General features: G+C 32.9%; 1 protein-coding gene across 13 annotated transcripts in view; it reads left to right on the top strand.

The window, feature by feature from the left end:
• Window positions 1-20301, top strand: part of LOC123299234 (ankyrin-3-like) — a 184131-nt gene that overhangs the window by 155053 nt on the left and 8777 nt on the right. For 12 of the 13 annotated variants that reach the window (XM_044881543.1, XM_044881544.1, XM_044881547.1 and 9 more), the window contains 3 exons: window positions 927-13180; window positions 13607-15872; window positions 16259-16918. In XM_044881543.1, the coding sequence (XP_044737478.1) occupies window positions 927-13180; window positions 13607-15872; window positions 16259-16918 (15180 nt within the window). The remainder of the gene's footprint in view (window positions 1-926; window positions 13181-13606; window positions 15873-16258; window positions 16919-20301) is intronic. The other variant, XM_044881553.1, reaches the window with a different exon arrangement.

Consider the following 20301-nt stretch of genomic DNA (forward strand, 5'->3'; position numbering starts at 1 on the left):
GCTCCTGATTTTACGGTTTAATGTGGCTAAAAACTGTTGGAATAAATTAGGAAAAAATTTTTAGACAAAATTCCTTTTTTTTAAAAAGAGTAAAAATCTGTGAGTATTTCCTGGTTAAAAACTTTTTTGGTGCGAACAGTTAACCTGTATAGACCTAATTTAAATCATTTGTCGAAAATTCACTCTTGAAAAAAAATTTTCTGATAATAACTCCTTTTTTGCATTAAGGAAAACCTTTTAAAAAGTATGTTCTTTCATTTAATTAAAGAGTTTAATTATTTATCTTGAAGATGCTCCTGAATAGAAAAATAAATACTGGATTTTCATTCCCCCAGCAGATAAGTAGATACCTGTTTTTGCATTTTTTTATTTTCCGTTCCGTTTTTGAAATATTAAATTTTGTATATAAATTTTCGAAATACTAGTTTTTGCAAATTAATTTTCGAAATATTAGTTTTTGTATATTTATTTTCGAAATCAGCCTTGATTAAAATCAAGGCTGATTTCATCAGTACATTGATTAAAAATAATCTAGTTCATGTGAAGCAACAAGAAGCTCTGATATCTCTCGACGATGAAAATCTCAAAAAAATGATAAAGAAGCGAGTTGTCGACTCGTTCTTTTTTATCGCGATAAATGAATACTTAATAACTAATATTATTTTAACTTTCTCAAATCGTTTACAAATGAATTATTTGGTATATTTTGTATATTTAATACTAAAACATCTTTTATGCATGGAATATTCCTTTTTTTGTAATCTAGTTTTTGTAAAGATATTTTTCAAACAATATTCTCAACTTAATGTTAACCGACTCTGATATCAAACTGATTTCTAAAAATTGTAATATTTGTGGAAATCGTAATATAATTAGAACTTTACATGTTGTGATGAAACAGTTTTGGATAGTGCATGTTATTTCAGGAAAAACGACCTCACCATTACCTGAAAGTGGTGAGGATAAGCTTATTGTTAATATTTCTTCTTCGAATGGTATTAAAAACGATCTGTTGCCATATAACGTTCAAAAAAGTTCCGATTTTATAACTTCAGAATTACAGCATAATTTACAACAAACAGATAAAACAAAATTCAAGCAAAATGGAGATAACATAAAAGTTGATGAAGATTCTAAAGAATTAAATAAAGACGTTAAAGATGATGATAATAAAAAAGAGAAGCATAAAAAAGGTAAAGGATTTTTTGGTACTTTGAAATCATTTGCAAGAAAATCATTTGAACATTCTGATAGTGAAAGTGAAGCATCGCCAATAAAACGGTCGAAAGTAAAAAAATCAGAAGAACCAAGTGAAAAAGAACGGAAATCCCATTTGGAAAATGAAAAAGATGTTTTAGATCAAATAGATTCATCGAAAAATAAAAATATTCAGAAACTTGAAATTAAATTTGATAAAAAAGTGAAAGTTGAAAAAACAAATGGTATAACCCCTGATGAAGCTAGATTTGAAGCAGAAAAAATAATCGACAATGTTATTTTAGAAGTAGAAGACACTGTAAATTCAAAACAATCCAAATCAAATGATTCAGAAATTGTAGAAAAGAAACATGTCGGGTTTACACATTACGTTGACACAATCGATGATGCTTTTGTTAACAATATTGATTACCAAAAGTTAGATAAAACAAAGGATATACCTTCTTTGACCAATGAATTCATCCAAAACGAAGCGCAATTTCAAGGCTGGAACGATGAAACTGCCAAAAAGTATAAACCTACATTTTCTACTGACGAATTAGTCGATAGAAACGAACTGGCAGTATTAGAAACGGAGAAAATTGCCGAGAATGAAACGACTGATAATCGTAAACAAGAAGATACCGATGACGATTCTAAACTAACAGACAGTGAAAGTAAATCTTTCTTTGGTATATTTAGTAAAAAGAAAAAAAAAATTGACAGGGGATCGAAAGATAAATCTGTAGAACGTGAAGATTCGAGCTCTGAGAGTCCAGTACATAAAACAAATAAGAAAAAGAAAAAACAGAAAACTGAAAAACAAACAGATTATGAAAATAGTAATCAAGTCCTTGCAAACGTAAGTAAACCATCCCTCGAAAAAGAAACTGGTAAAGGAATTGAAAACTTAGAAGATGTTGTAACAGGAACAGAACCAGAATTAAGTAACCGTGGTGAAGTAATATCCGTAGATGAAACTAACAATATAAGTGCTGAAAAAGTCCACAGTAAAAAAGAAAAAAGTGAAATCAATTTAGATGAATTAAACATCAAAGAATCAAAGAAAGGAATGGCATTGTCCTCCATAAAAGAATTCTTTATATCTCCTAAACAGGACGTTGAACAAACAGATATTCAAATTGAAAAACCGGAAAAAATCGATTTAAATATAAAAGAAGTAAAACAGATATCTATCGACAATGACTTAGAAGAAAATGCAGAAAAACAGATTCAGAATACAACAGATCTATTAGAAGACACAGGTCAAACACTAGATACAACAGTTAAGGATGAAACAACAAAAGGTACACTTTCTTCAATAAAAGAATTTTTTGGTTCACCCAAAAGTAAACCCAAACAAAAATACGGCCACAAAAATAAAAAACATTCCAAATCAACATCGCCCGAATCAGACACAGAGCAACTACATACAAAGGGTAAAGAAGTTAACAAAGACAAATTTACAAATGACGCTGGTGCTGATTTAACATCAGGCAAATTCATTTCAACTGATTTGAACGGTGTTATACATGACACAGCCATTGAAACGAAGAAAAACACCGATATTCCAGGCGATAAAATTTCTGTATTAAAATCGTCTAAACTAGAATTAAATGACAAAATCGAGACAAATGCGGACAAAGAGGATGACATCAAAGAAAAATCAAAAGGAGCCTTGACCTCAATCAAACAATTATTTGGATCAGCTAAAGATGATTTAAAAAGAAGATCGAAAGATTTGGAGGATGATCTAGGTTCAGAAAAGATAGTTGACCCCAAAGACCAAACTAAAGCCACTGATTATCTAAAGTTTGATGTAAAAAATAATTTACCTACTCTGACTACTGAATTCATTCAAAATGAAGCCCAATTTCAAGGGTGGAACGATGAGACCGCCGAAAAGTACAAACCTGCATATTGTCCAGAAGAATTGATAGGCGAAAAGGAACAGACACCGATAGAATCTGTAGAAATTACAGAAAAAGATTCGTCTGAAAATCGTCAGCAAGAAGAGACAGATGACGATTCTAAGTTAACGGATAGTGAAAGTAAATCTTTCTTTGGTATATTTAGTAAAAAGAAGAAGAAAAAAATAGACAGAGAATCAAAAGAAAAATCAATTGAGCGCGAAGATTCGAGCTCCGAGAGCCCATCACATAAAAGAACCAAAAAAAATAAAGCACAAAAAACTAAAAAACAAATAGATATAAAAGGAACAATTGACGAAACTCTTGACAATAGTAAAGCTAATATAAGCGATAAAGTCGAGGCCTCGCGAGATACAATTAAGGAAGGTAGTGAAAGTATCAGAGATATGTATGATGAAACTAATACAAAATCTGCCTTAAAATCAGGTGGTGATACATTCCAAGAAACTAGAGAGACTGGTTCAGAAATGATAGATGGCTCCAAGGAGAAAACAAAAGGTGGTTTATCCTCAATCACAGGTTTATTTGAATCAGCTAAAGATGACCTTAAAAAGAAGAAGAAAGATCTAAGTGATTCAGCTGAAACTTCAGTTGATGATACTTTACAAGATATAAAAGACACGAGTGCTGAAAAGATAGATGACGCAAAAGAAAAATCGAAAGGAGCTTTATCGTCAATAAAGGGATTCTTTGGGTCAGCTAAAGATGACCTTAAAAAAAAAGAGGAAGATCTTGAGGTCTCGACTGAATCAGCCATATCTGAAATAAAGACGAAAGCAACTAAAATAAATGTTTCTGATAAAGTTACAATCGAAACTACTACTGACAAGATCAAACATGCCATTAGCGATAAAGCCGATGACATAAAACATTTTATAAATATTGACGCTCAAAATACCAAAGACGCATTAGATCCTGCTAAGGTAGGCTTACAAAAAAGTGAAAATGACGTATTAGATTCTACAATGCATATAGTAGATAACAATACAACTGGTACAAAATCTGCATTAAAATCAGCTGATGGTGCATTACATGATTACAAAGATAAAGTATCAGAAAAAATAGATGGGGTCAAAGATAAAACAATAGGAGGTTTATCATCCATTAAAGGATTCATTGAATCTGCTAAAGATGATCCCAATAACACTGATTATCAAAGGTTTAATATAACAAAGAATATACCTTCTTTGACTACTGAATTTATTCAAAATGAATCGCAATTTCAAGGATGGAACGATGAAACCGCAGAAAAGTATAAGCCTACATACTGTTTAGAAGAAATAATAGATGAAAAAGAATCGACTCAGAATGAATCTGCAGAAATTACAGAAAAAGATTCGTCAGAAAATCGTAAGCAAGAAGAAACAGATGACGACTCTAAGTTAACGGACAGTGAAAGTAAATCTTTCTTTGGTATATTTAGTAAAAAGAAGAAAAAACTAGACAGAGAGTCAAAAGAAAAATCAATTGAGACCGAAGATTCGAGCAGCGAGAGCCCATCACATAAAAGACATAAGAAAAAGAAAGCAAAAAAAATTGAAAAACATACTGATATAAAAGAAACAATTGACAAAACTCTTGACGCAAGTAAACCTAGTGTAATAGATAAAGTCAATGCCTCGAAAGACAAAATTAAGGAGGGTAGTGATATAATAATAGATACGTGTGATGAAACTCAAACAAAATCTCCTTTAAAATCAGAAGATGACGTAGACGCCAGAGATAGTGGTTCAGAAAAACTAGATGACACCAAGGAGAAAACAAAAGGTGGTTTATCGTCAATCAAAGGTTTCTTTGGATCTGCTAAAGATGACCTAAAAAAGAAAAAGAAAGATCTTGATAACTTTACTGAAACAGCTGTATCCGATATAAAAACAGAAGCTTCTGAAATGAAGGTTTCCACAAAAGAAACATTAGATAGAACTATCGACAACAGCAAAGATGTCATTGGCGACAAAGTCGATGATACAACCGCTTTTATTAAGAGTAGCACAAAAAATACAACAGACGCATATGATTCTGCTAAAGCAGGGTTACAAAAAGGTGCAAGTGATGTATCAGATTCTGCAAAACATGTTATGGAAGACATTGCAACTGAAACAAAATCTGCATTAAAAACAGTCGATGGTACTTTGCAAGATGCAAAAGACACAGGTTCTGAAAAAATAGATGACGCAAAAGAAAAATCAAAAGGAGCCTTATCGTCAATAAAAGGATTCTTTGGATCAGCAAAAGACGACATCAAAAAGAAAAAGAAAGATCTAGGTGACTCGGTTGAGTCAACTATATCTGACGTAAAAACAGAAGCGTCTGAATTAAGTGATTCTGCAAAGGACACACTCGACAGTTCTATTGACAAAAGTAAAGATGTTATTAGCGATAAAGTCGAATCCACAAAAGACTTAATTCACAGTGGCGCTGAAAGTACAAAGGGTGCATATGATTCTGCTAAATCAAGTTTACAAAAAGGTGCAAGTGATGTGTCAGATTCCACAAAACATGTTATGGAAGACATTGCAACTGAAACAAAATCTGCATTAAAAACAGTCGATGGTACTTTGCAAGATGCAAAAGACACAGGTTCTGAAAAAATAGATGACGCAAAAGAAAAATCAAAAGGAGCATTATCGTCAATAAAAGGATTCTTTGGATCAGCAAAAGACGACATCAAAAAGAAAAAGAAAGATCTAGGTGACTCGGTTGAGTCAACTATATCTGACGTAAAAACAGAAGCGTCTGAATTAAGTGATTCTGCAAAGGACACACTCGACAGTTCTATTGACAAAAGTAAAGATGTTATTAGCGATAAAGTCGAATCCACAAAAGACTTAATTCACAGTGGCGCTGAAAGTACAAAGGGTGCATATGATTCTGCTAAATCAAGTTTACAAAAAGGTGCAAGTGATGTGTCAGATTCTGCAAAACATGTTATGGACGACATTACATCAGAAACAAAATCTGCGTTAAAAACAGTTGATGGTACTTTGCAAGATGCAAAAGACACAGGTTCTGAAAAAATAGATGACGCAAAAGAAAAATCAAAAGGAGCCTTATCGTCAATAAAAGGATTCTTTGGATCAGCAAAAGACGACATCAAAAAGAAAAAGAAAGATCTAGGTGACTCGGTTGAGTCAACTATATCTGACGTAAAAACAGAAGCGTCTGAATTAAGTGATTCTGCAAAGGACACACTCGACAGTTCTATTGACAAAAGTAAAGATGTTATTAGCGATAAAGTCGAATCCACAAAAGACTTAATTCACAGTGGCGCTGAAAGTACAAAGGGTGCATATGATTCTGCTAAATCAAGTTTACAAAAAGGTGCAAGTGATGTATCAGATTCCACAAAACACGTTATGGAAGACATTGCAACTGAAACAAAATCTGCATTAAAAACAGTCGATGGTACTTTGCAAGATGCAAAAGACACAGGTTCTGAAAAAATAGATGACGCAAAAGAAAAATCAAAAGGAGCATTATCGTCAATAAAAGGATTCTTTGGATCAGCAAAAGACGACATCAAAAAGAAAAAGAAAGATCTAGGTGACTCGGTTGAGTCAACTATATCTGACGTAAAAACAGAAGCGTCTGAATTAAGTGATTCTGCAAAGGACACACTCGACAGTTCTATTGACAAAAGTAAAGATGTTATTAGCGATAAAGTCGAATCCACAAAAGACTTAATTCACAGTGGCGCTGAAAGTACAAAGGGTGCATATGATTCTGCTAAATCAAGTTTACAAAAAGGTGCAAGTGATGTATCAGATTCCACAAAACACGTTATGGAAGACATTGCAACTGAAACAAAATCTGCATTAAAAACAGTCGATGGTACTTTGCAAGATGCAAAAGACACAGGTTCTGAAAAAATAGATGACGCAAAAGAAAAATCAAAAGGAGCATTATCGTCAATAAAAGGATTCTTTGGATCAGCAAAAGACGACATCAAAAAGAAAAAGAAAGATCTAGGTGACTCGGTTGAGTCAACTATATCTGACGTAAAAACAGAAGCGTCTGAATTAAGTGATTCTGCAAAGGACACACTCGACAGTTCTATTGACAAAAGTAAAGATGTTATTAGCGATAAAGTCGAATCCACAAAAGACTTAATTCACAGTGGCGCTGAAAGTACAAAGGGTGCATATGATTCTGTTAAATCAAGTTTACAAAAAGGTGCAAGTGATGTATCAGATTCCACAAAACATGTTATGGAAGACATTGCAACTGAAACAAAATCTGCATTAAAAACAGTCGATGGTACTTTGCAAGATGCAAAAGACACAGGTTCTGAAAAAATAGATGACGCAAAAGAAAAATCAAAAGGAGCATTATCGTCAATAAAAGGATTCTTTGGATCAGCAAAAGACGACATCAAAAAGAAAAAGAAAGATCTAGGTGACTCGGCTGAGTCAACTATATCTGACGTAAAAACAGAAGCGTCTGAATTAAGTGATTCTGCAAAGGACACACTCGACAGTTCTATTGACAAAAGTAAAGATGTTATTAGCGATAAAGTCGAATCCACAAAAGACTTAATTCACAGTGGCGCTGAAAGTACAAAGGGTGCATATGATTCTGCTAAATCAAGTTTACAAAAAGGTGCAAGTGATGTATCAGATTCCACAAAACACGTTATGGAAGACATTGCAACTGAAACAAAATCTGCATTAAAAACAGTCGATGGTACTTTGCAAGATGCAAAAGACACAGGTTCTGAAAAAATAGATGACGCAAAAGAAAAATCAAAAGGAGCATTATCGTCAATAAAAGGATTCTTTGGATCAGCAAAAGACGACATCAAAAAGAAAAAGAAAGATCTAGGTGACTCGGTTGAGTCAACTATATCTGACGTAAAAACAGAAGCGTCTGAATTAAGTGATTCTGCAAAGGACACACTCGACAGTTCTATTGACAAAAGTAAAGATGTTATTAGCGATAAAGTCGAATCCACAAAAGACTTAATTCACAGTGGCGCTGAAAGTACAAAGGGTGCATATGATTCTGTTAAATCAAGTTTACAAAAAGGTGCAAGTGATGTATCAGATTCCACAAAACATGTTATGGAAGACATTGCAACTGAAACAAAATCTGCATTAAAAACAGTCGATGGTACTTTGCAAGATGCAAAAGACACAGGTTCTGAAAAAATAGATGACGCAAAAGAAAAATCAAAAGGAGCATTATCGTCAATAAAAGGATTCTTTGGATCAGCAAAAGACGACATCAAAAAGAAAAAGAAAGATCTAGGTGACTCGGTTGAGTCAACTATATCTGACGTAAAAACAGAAGCGTCTGAATTAAGTGATTCTGCAAAGGACACACTCGACAGTTCTATTGACAAAAGTAAAGATGTTATTAGCGATAAAGTCGAATCCACAAAAGACTTAATTCACAGTGGCGCTGAAAGTACAAAGGGTGCATATGATTCTGCTAAATCAAGTTTACAAAAAGGTGCAAGTGATGTATCAGATTCCACAAAACACGTTATGGAAGACATTGCAACTGAAACAAAATCTGCATTAAAAACAGTCGATGGTACTTTGCAAGATGCAAAGGACACAGGTTCTGAAAAAATAGATGACGCAAAAGAAAAATCAAAAGGAGCCTTATCGTCAATAAAAGGATTCTTTGGATCAGCAAAAGACGACATCAAAAAGAAAAAGAAAGATCTAGGTGACTCGGTTGAGTCAACTATATCTGACGTAAAAACAGAAGCGTCTGAATTAAGTGATTCTGCAAAGGACACACTCGACAGTTCTATTGACAAAAGTAAAGATGTTATTAGCGATAAAGTCGAATCCACAAAAGACTTAATTCACAGTGGCGCTGAAAGTACAAAGGGTGCATATGATTCTGCTAAATCAAGTTTACAAAAAGGTGCAAGTGATGTATCAGATTCCACAAAACATGTTATGGACGACATTACATCAGAAACAAAATCTGCGTTAAAAACAGTTGATGGTACTTTGCAAGATGCAAAAGACACAGGTTCTGAAAAAATAGATGACGCAAAAGAAAAATCAAAAGGAGCCTTATCGTCAATAAAAGGATTCTTTGGATCAGCAAAAGACGACATCAAAAAGAAAAAGAAAGATCTAGGTGACTCGGTTGAGTCAACTATATCTGACGTAAAAACAGAAGCGTCTGAATTAAGTGATTCTGCAAAGGACACACTCGACAGTTCTATTGACAAAAGTAAAGATGTTATTAGCGATAAAGTCGAATCCACAAAAGACTTAATTCACAGTGGCGCTGAAAGTACAAAGGGTGCATATGATTCTGTTAAATCAAGTTTACAAAAAGGTGCAAGTGATGTATCAGATTCCACAAAACATGTTATGGAAGACATTGCAACTGAAACAAAATCTGCATTAAAAACAGTCGATGGTACTTTGCAAGATGCAAAAGACACAGGTTCTGAAAAAATAGATGACGCAAAAGAAAAATCAAAAGGAGCATTATCGTCAATAAAAGGATTCTTTGGATCAGCAAAAGACGACATCAAAAAGAAAAAGAAAGATCTAGGTGACTCGGTTGAGTCAACTATATCTGACGTAAAAACAGAAGCGTCTGAATTAAGTGATTCTGCAAAGGACACACTCGACAGTTCTATTGACAAAAGTAAAGATGTTATTAGCGATAAAGTCGAATCCACAAAAGACTTAATTCACAGTGGCGCTGAAAGTACAAAGGGTGCATATGATTCTGTTAAATCAAGTTTACAAAAAGGTGCAAGTGATGTATCAGATTCCACAAAACACGTTATGGAAGACATTGCAACTGAAACAAAATCTGCATTAAAAACAGTCGATGGTACTTTGCAAGATGCAAAAGACACAGGTTCTGAAAAAATAGATGACGCAAAAGAAAAATCAAAAGGAGCATTATCGTCAATAAAAGGATTCTTTGGATCAGCAAAAGACGACATCAAAAAGAAAAAGAAAGATCTAGGTGACTCGGTTGAGTCAACTATATCTGACGTAAAAACAGATGCGTCTGAATTAAGTGATTCTGCAAAGGACACACTCGACAGTTCTATTGACAAAAGTAAAGATGTTATTAGCGATAAAGTCGAATCCACAAAAGACTTAATTCACAGTGGCGCTGAAAGTACAAAGGGTGCATATGATTCTGTTAAATCAAGTTTACAAAAAGGTGCAAGTGATGTATCAGATTCCAAAAAACATGTTATGGAAGACATTGCAACTGAAACAAAATCTGCATTAAAAACAGTCGATGGTACTTTGCAAGATGCAAAAGACACAGGTTCTGAAAAAATAGATGACGCAAAAGAAAAATCAAAAGGAGCATTATCGTCAATAAAAGGATTCTTTGGATCAGCAAAAGACGACATCAAAAAGAAAAAGAAAGATCTAGGTGACTCGGTTGAGTCAACTATATCTGACGTAAAAACAGAAGCGTCTGAATTAAGTGATTCTGCAAAGGACACACTCGACAGTTCTATTGACAAAAGTAAACATGTTATTAGCGATAAAGTCGAATCCACAAAAGACTTAATTCACATTGGCGCTGAAAGTACAAAGGGTGCATATGATTCTGCTAAATCAAGTTTACAAAAAGGTGCAAGTGATGTATCAGATTCCACAAAACATGTTATGGAAGACATTGCAACTGAAACAAAATCTGCATTAAAAACAGTCGATGGTACTTTGCAAGATGCAAAAGACACAGGTTCTGAAAAAATAGATGACGCAAAAGAAAAATCAAAAGGAGCATTATCGTCAATAAAAGGATTCTTTGGATCAGCAAAAGACGACATCAAAAAGAAAAAGAAAGATCTAGGTGACTCGGTTGAGTCAACTATATCTGACGTAAAAACAGAAGCGTCTGAATTAAGTGATTCTGCAAAGGACACAATCGACAGTTCTATTGACAAAAGTAAAGATGTTATTAGCGATAAAGACGAATCCACAAAAGACTTAATTCACAGTGGCGCTGAAAGTACAAAGGGTGCATATGATTCTGCTAAATCAAGTTTACAAAAAGGTGCAAGTGATGTATCAGATTCCACAAAACATGTTATGGACGACATTACATCAGAAACAAAATCTGCGTTAAAAACAGTTGATGGTACTTTGCAAGATGCAAAAGACACAGGTTCTGAAAAAATAGATGACGCAAAAGAAAAATCAAAAGGAGCCTTATCGTCAATAAAAGGATTCTTTGGATCAGCAAAAGACGACATCAAAAAGAAAAAGAAAGATCTAGGTGACTCGGTTGAGTCAACTATATCTGACGTAAAAACAGAAGCGTCTGAATTAAGTGATTCTGCAAAGGACACACTCGACAGTTCTATTGACAAAAGTAAAGATGTTATTAGCGATAAAGTCGAATCCACAAAAGACTTAATTCACAGTGGCGCTGAAAGTACAAAGGGTGCATATGATTCTGCTAAATCAAGTTTACAAAAAGGTGCAAGTGATGTATCAGATTCTGCAAAACATGTTATGGACGACATTACATCAGAAACAAAATCTGCGTTAAAAACAGTTGATGGTACTTTGCAAGATGCAAAAGACACAGGTTCTGAAAAAATAGATGACGCAAAAGAAAAATCAAAAGGAGCATTATCGTCAATAAAAGGATTCTTTGGATCAGCAAAAGACGACATCAAAAAGAAAAAGAAAGATCTAGGTGACTCGGTTGAGTCAACTATATCTGACGTAAAAACAGAAGCGTCTGAATTAAGTGTTTCTGCAAAAGACACACACGACAGTACTATTGACAAAAGCAAAGATGTTATTAGCGATAAGGTCGATTCTACAAAAGATTTAATTCACAGTGGCGCTGAAAGTACAAAAGGTGCATATGATTCTGCTAAATCGGGCTTACAAACCGGTGCAAGTGATGTATCAGATACCACAAAACATGTTATGGAAGACATTGCAACTGAAACAAAATCTGCATTAAAAACAGTTGATGGTGCTTTACAAGATGTAAAAGACACAGGCTCTGAAAAAATAGATGACACAAAAGAAAAATCAAAAGGAGCCTTATCGTCAATAAAAGGATTCTTTGGATCAGCAAATGACGACATCAAAAAGAAAAAGAAAGATCTAGGTGACTCGGTTGAGTCAACTATATCTGACGTAAAAACAGAAGCGTCTGAATTAAGTGTTTCTGCAAAAGACACACTCGACAGTACTATTGACAAAAGCAAAGATGTAATGAGCGATAAGGTCGATTCTACAAAAGATTTAATTCACAGTGGCGCTGAAAGTACAAAAGGTGCATATGATTCTGCTAAATCGGGCTTACAAACCGGTGCAAGTGATGTATCAGATTCTGCAAAACATGTTATGGACGACATTACATCAGAAACAAAATCTGCGTTAAAAACAGTTGATGGTGCTTTGCAAGATGTAAAAGACACAGGTTCTGAAAAGATAGATGAAGCAAAAGAAAAATCAAAAGGCGCTTTATCGTCAATAAAAGGATTCTTTGGATCAGCAAAAGACGACATCAAAAAGAAAAAGAAAGATATAGGTGACTCAGTTGAGTCCGCTGTATCTGACGTAAAAACTAAAACGTCTGAACTAAGTGTTTCTGCAAAAGACACACTCGACAGTACTATTGAGAAAAGTAAAGATGTTATTAGCGATAAGGTCGATTCTTCAAAAGATTTAATTCACAGTGGCGCTGAAAGTAAAAAAGGTGCATATGATTCTGCAAAATTGGGCTTACAAACCGGTGCAAGTGATGTATCAGATTCTGCAAAAAATGTTATGGACGACATTACATCAGAAACAAAATCTGCGTTAAAAACAGTTGATGGTGCTTTGCAAGATGTAAAAGACACAGGTTCTGAAAAGATAGATGAAGCAAAAGAAAAATCAAAAGGCGCTTTATCGTCAATAAAAGGATTCTTTGGATCAGCAAAAGACGACATCAAAAAGAAAAAGAAAGATATAGGTGACTCGGTTGAGTCCGCTGTATCTGACGTAAAAACTAAAACGTCTGAACTAAGTGTTTCTGCAAAAGACACGCTCGACAGTACTATTGAGAAAAGTAAAGATGTTATTAGCGATAAGGTCGATTCTTCAAAAGATTTAATTCACAGTGGCGCTGAAAGTACAAAAGGTGCATATGATTCTGCTAAATCGGGCTTACAAACCGGTGCAAGTGATGTATCAGATACCACAAAACATGTTATGGAAGACATTGCAACTGAAACAAAATCTGCGTTAAAAACAGTTGATGGTGCTTTACAAGATGTAAAAAGCACAGGTTCTGAAAAAATAGATGACGCAAAAGAAAAATCAAAAGGAGCCTTATCGTCAATAAAAGGATTCTTTGGATCAGCAAAAGACGACATCAAAAAGAAAAAGAAAGATCTAGGTGACTCGGTTGAGTCAACTATATCTGACGTAAAAACAGAAGCGTCTGAATTAAGTGATTCTGCAAAGGACACACTCGACAGTACTATTGACAAAAGTAGAGATGTTATTAGTGATAAAATCGATTCCACAAAAGATTTCGTAAAGAGTGGCGCTGCTAGTACAAAAGGTGCATATGATTCTGCTAAATCAGGTTTACAAACAGGTGCAAGTGATGTATCAGATACTACAAAACATGTTATGGAAGACATTGCAACTGAAACAAAATCTGCGTTAAAAACAGTTGATGGTGCTTTACAAGATGTAAAAGACACAGGTTCTGAAAAAATAGATGACGCAAAAGAAAAATCAAAAGGAGCATTATCGTCAATAAAAGGATTCTTTGGATCAGCAAAAGACGACATCAAAAAGAAAAAGAAAGATCTAGGTGACTCGGTTGAATCAACTATATCTGACGTAAAAACAGAAGCGTCTGAATTAAGTGTTTCTGCAAAAGACACACTCGACAGTACTATTGACAAAAGTAAAGATGTTACTATCGATAAGGTCGATGCCACAAAAGATTTAATTCACAGTGGTGCTGAAAATACAAAAGACGCATATGATTCTGCTAAATCAGGATTACAAACAGGTGCAAGTGATGTATCAGATACCACAAAACAAGTTATGGAAGACGTTGCTTCTGAAACAAAACCTGCCTTTAAATCAGTTGATGGTGCTTTGCAAGACGCAAAGGGTACAGGCTCTGACAAAATAGATGACGCAATAGAAAAATCAAAAGGAACATTCTCGTCAATCAAAGGATTCTTGGGATCAGCGAAAGATGACCTCGAAGAGAAAAGGAAAGAACTTGGGGACTCAACTGAATCATCTGTATTTGAAATAAAAGCGGGTGCTTGTGAAGTAAGTGCCTCTGCAAAAGACACACTCAACAATTCGTTTGACAAAAGTAAAGATGTCATTAGCAAAACGGTCGATTCCACGAAAGATTTAATTCAGAGTGCCGTGGAAAGTACAAAAGATGTATATGATTCTGCCAAATCAGGATTACAAACGGGTACAAGTGAAGTATTAGATTCCTCAAAGCATGTTAAGGTAGACGTTGCAAGTGTCACAAAATCTGCGTTAAAAGCAGTTGATGATGCTTTACCTTATACAGGTCCTGAAAAGATAGATGATTCCAAAGAAAAAGGTTCAATTAAAAATATTGATGTCTCTTATTCTGTTGCATACCAAACTCTAGAGAAAATCGGTGGCCCTTCTCGACCTGCTGATTCTACTTCAACAGTTTATGACGATAGTATTTCTGTAACAACTTATCCTTCCGAATACATTTTCGAACAAATTTACGATAATGAACAACTTCATCCTGAAAAATGTAATTTAATAACAGATTTAGATGAGGTTATACCTTCTGACGATGATGATATTCAAAAAGAATTCTCCGATGTAGATAGGCTTTTGACATCAATAGATGCTCAAATTGCTCAACTGCCTGCCACTTCAAAACATTCTCCCAGTTACCAGTCACATGATATCAGTTCATTTAATATAGAAACTATGCCTAACTTATCAACTAAAAGTACATCATATTCTGAAAAAATATCGAAGTCTAGTGTTTTAGATAATAATGCTAAAACACATCAGACTTCTTTAGAACAAAGTCAAGAAGTTCCTGGCAATATTCAAGATTCTAGCTTAAGGCTAGATGCTCAATCGAATATAAAAGACGTTACGAACATGATATCTTCACAAAACATTGATTTATCACATTTACAATTGGAATCAGATTTTGAGAGTTTCCGCAGTGCTTCTAAAAAACATCCAGTAACTTTCACTCGACTAGGAGATAATGTTATTATCGATGATACTGAATACGACATGGATAGCCATGATCAAGGTACCAAAAAAAAACCTTTATTCCATATCGAATCTGAAGAGAGAGATGAGGATGACTTTACACGTGGCAGTACAATTCAATTAACAGAATCAACTTCAAAAGACTGTAAACAAGTATCAGATACCACAGAGTTTAAAATATCTGATATTAAAGATAAAAATTTAGAAATCGAATTATCAGCAGATGAGACTTTTAACGTAAATAAAAAAAAAGAACAAAAGTTGCGACGAATCGAACGTAGATTTGAACGTATGGCATCAGAAACATTAGAAAAAGACAAAAGTGAAGCGAAAATAGAAACACCTGAATTGGAAAAAAAACACGAAGTAGAATTTCAAACTATAGTTCATCAAATGAGTATGGAAGAAATTTCTGACTGCCAGAGGGAGTATAGTGCATTATGGGACGAAGGTACATTTAGTCCAAGCGACGAAATGGAATCAAAAACGCCTGATAGTACAGCTGAAATTCAAGAAATACCCCAAGGTAGATCATAGCACAGAAATCATCACAGTGTTTTCTCACTTCATTCATCAAGTTCATTTTCAAAGCTTTATAAAAAAAATATTATAATAATTTAAGTTTTAAATTAACCTTTTCAATCATACTTTTTTAAGGTTAATTTAAAAAACGAACAAAAAGATAATAAATAAACTTACAGCTGTACAAATCTATCTTAGGTTTAAGTTTCTCATTTAAATAAACACATGTAATCACTGTTTAACAATTTGCATGTAAAATGTCCATTGTCTGTCTACTTCTTCTTATTTCTCTATCATAATACTGTTGTAAACATATCGGGCACTCGCGCACATTAAATTTTTAAACCTACTACTCATTTATCGTAAGACTTCAAAAAAATTATTTCGTAGGCTGCAGTGATATCGTATATATGGCACCAGTAACTTTTAATAAAGATCAAAAAGTAAGCAAAGCAGGAATTGAAATTGATATCATACCTATTAAAAAAAGTCCATATTCATCACCAACATTTCAAAGAAAAAGTCATCGACCAAAATCACAAAATGATAATCGATTACCAGATAGTACGTATCATGATACAACGACATCCAGTGCAACAAATCTTCGGGCTAGTCTACCAGATATATATAATACAAAATCTAGACAAATATCACCTGCCAGAAGTGCAGTGTATTTACCAACTCAAAAATTAGTTTCAACGTTCTTAAATGCAAATAAATTGAGGGGTGATAACGAAACAATGAGCCAAAGTACTGAGTGTTTAATTAATGACAATACAAGCATGATAACAGATATGGTTAGTAGCACAGATTCCTTAAATAAAGGTGTTGTCATGAGTGCTGTTTTAAGTTGGCTAAGTCAATCCAGTGTATTTGATATCCAAGATAATGATTCCATAGATAATGATGATTTAACAAATTCTTGGCAAGAAATTGATGACGAGCCATTAAAATCTTCTAGTGCCAATTTAGATAGCCATGTCTTAAAAAATAATGGAACAATTCAATCAACGAGAGAACCTTGCACGCTAAATGAGAGTCCATTAGGAGGTAAATAATAGTATTCACATTTTTGGGGTGTATATCCGTTTCTAACATAACAATAATTTTATTAGAACTTAGAATGTAAATAAAATTTATGGTTTTTAAATATGATTATACAATTGGTACGAGAACCCGATATGTTTAGATTTTAGATGTTCTGTTTTTTATTTTTATTTATACTTTTTTTTTTTGTGTGCATGATTTTGATCTCTGTTTTCTACTACATTTTCTATGAAGTGCATGCCAAAAAATAGATTTTAAATATAATTTATAATTTTCAGTTTATATAATTTAGGAAGTAAGAAACAAATAAAGGTAAATGTTGATTGGTTATATTACATTGATAGATTTATGATTTATTGTAAAATTTTACCAAAAGATTAAATTTGAATCACATTATTAATATTACAAGGCAATAAAAAAAGTCAAAAAATGATTTAACAGATAAAATTTTAAGGATTCTAAGATGGATCAAGGGAGAGAAATGTTTTGTGTCAAAATTATTGAAAGTCATCAGTCTGCGTTCTTTTGAGTTTTAAATAATTTGAAAAAAAAAACGATCCGCTTAAGCCGGTGCAAATGATTGTAAATGCCATTTTTTCAGGCGTAAGACAATCACTTTTACGTTATTTGAATTACTTTTAACGCAAAAGAACATAGTTCTGCGAATCCTCTTATATAATATAATTTAATTAATTTTATAATTGAGTATTTTTGGAATCCTTAAACTATTGACCGTCTGTAATAACATGATATGTATTTGTAGAGTTAGTTGTCTTATAAGTTAGACACAGAATTACTTGTCTATCAACTTAAAAACTAAAAATAAAAAAATAGTTAATAAATATAAATTAAAATATTATACTTTCAAAATATAAATTAAAATATTATAATTTCAAAATATAAACTAAAATCTTAAAACTTCATAAACATTAATTAGAATCTATTTTATATTCTCCCTAAGTTTTTGAGTAAGAATTAAATTTATTAATTAAATATCTATAATAGATTGTAAACAAGTAAGTATGTTTTTAAGAAGAAGGTGAAAAAGAAAAGTTTTCTTAATTTCAAATAAATAAATTTTGACTATGTTACAATAAAAAGTTGTCGAATTTGTAAAAAATCAAAAAAAAAGCATACACTTTTTACATTTCTTATATTTTCTACAATATGGAAATTTCATCATTTTGATTTAACATTTTATCATAGGTATTTATTCTTTAAGATGAATAAAATGTTAGTTGTGATTTTAACACTTTAATTGATATGCATTGAAATTAAAGCCATGGATATTCACGTCTATACAACATTTTTATAAAATTGTCTAATTATTCTAAGAAATTGAATTGACAACAAACATGAACTTAAAAATAAATAAAATACATCACTTCCATCCTTAAGGTTTATATTATAAATACAAACCAAAAAATTCAGGAAATATTAATTATACTATAGCAGGTATTAAGGTCTTTTTTTGACCGTAATTTTAACATGAAAAAATAAATTAAACTTCAGAATATTTCTTATTAATTTTTTTTACAAATTTCAATGCTAGCAGCTACTTTTTTGCAGCTTTTTTAATTAGGCACTTTTAGCATACAAACACAATTGTTTTGTTAATTTAATTTTTTATGAAAGTTTAATAAGTTTGATTAATTAAATAACCCATAGAAATGTATATTATTCCATGAATATGAACTATTATCAACTGTATTTTTATAATGATGAGTGATTTAAATTGGGTAAGCTAAAATAAACAAATAAAATATTGTGCTGGGCTTATCATTGCTCATTGATAATTTGATTAAAAATTTAACATTTTATATAAATATTTGCATAACTCCTGTTCATTATACATTATACCCTTTATATTAATGATAAATCATAATATACTCATGCTTATATTCATATATCAAACTCATCAAACTGACAATTTCCATCAAGCTAACGTACTAACAAACTCTCTTCTAGAAATTGGTCAGACTGTCACCGAACTAACAACCTGTGTTCCTAAACCGAAACCACGTGCAACAAAATCAACTGAAAATCAAATTGAACAACTGGATTTAACTGGAGTAACTGCCGTTCAAGAAAATGAAGAAATAATAGAAAAAACTGATGTTTCTTTAGAAAGTTACTCAGAACGAAAAAAATTCTGGGAACAGGTCTCTACTTCTCAAGACGAAAGAGCTGCCATGAAAGACAATTTAAGTACTATTATACATGATCAAAACCCCCCAATTCCGAAGCCTCGATCTAGTGTACATACGTCATCACGAAATGGTACAGAAAGTATATTTTACAAGACCGATGGAAAATCTGACACTGACGTAGAATCTACAATCCACGCTGGACAAAGTTCAACTGAAACTACGATTGAAACAGACAATTACAAACCCGTATCAGAGTATATGGCATCGTTTCAGCATCCTTTTTTAACTTCAGAAAAGCCAATCGAAATACTAAAAAGCGACGACACAACGTATACGAGTGACGATACTTATTCGACAGAAACAAAAAGTGATTTTTTACCCGATAAGTCATCCATACTTACACAAAAATCATATAAACATTTTGTGAAAGATTTAAGTATGGATCAACCCCCTAAAGTGGCACAACGAAAAACTATTTTTGAGAGATCAACCTCTTTACCAACTGAAGATTTGCACATTTCTGAATTAAGCATAAAAGAAAGAAAATCATTTTTTGAGCAACAAATTAAAAAAGAAATGATAGTCGAACAATTAATGACACAACCTGAAGATGAACTTACACCAGAATATAAAGCGATTGAGCGGTGTGAATTAGATTCTGAAAAACTTACACAAAAAGAAAAAAGCCAGTCCAGTACTCTCCCTTATTCTTCTTCTGGTGAACAAGTAGAGCATAAGTTATTATCGGATTCTGAAAGTTTATCACAAGAGCAAAAACTATTAGATTTAGCACAAACCCAAAAATCTATTGAGAAAAGATCCTCCACTGAATCGGAACAAAGTATCTCTTCTGAAAGGAGTGTAGAAATTGAATTAGATGAAAATACAAAAGAACATCTAAATGAAGTATTGATGCATAAATCAGAAAGTAATTCACGCCCTAGTGATTCTTTAGAAGTGCATGTAGACAAAAGCGAATTGGAAGATTCAGAAAAAATCAATGATTATGATGTTACTGATGTGACTGATTTGGAAAATAAATCTGAATGGGACTCCAAATCTGAAACATCAGCTAATAATTTAATAGAAGACGATAAAGAGTCAAGCAAAGTACCTGCGCCCGCACACGAAGCACAAACTATTCATGTATCAGAAGAACAAATTCCTGATACAATTTGGGAAGTGCCATTACAATCAGAAATTTCCTCAACCGAAGTAACCGAAATTGTTTCCGAT

The sequence above is a fragment of the Chrysoperla carnea genome, chromosome 4 (genome assembly GCF_905475395.1).
Source record: "Chrysoperla carnea chromosome 4, inChrCarn1.1, whole genome shotgun sequence".
Lineage (NCBI taxonomy): Eukaryota > Metazoa > Arthropoda > Insecta > Neuroptera > Chrysopidae > Chrysoperla > Chrysoperla carnea.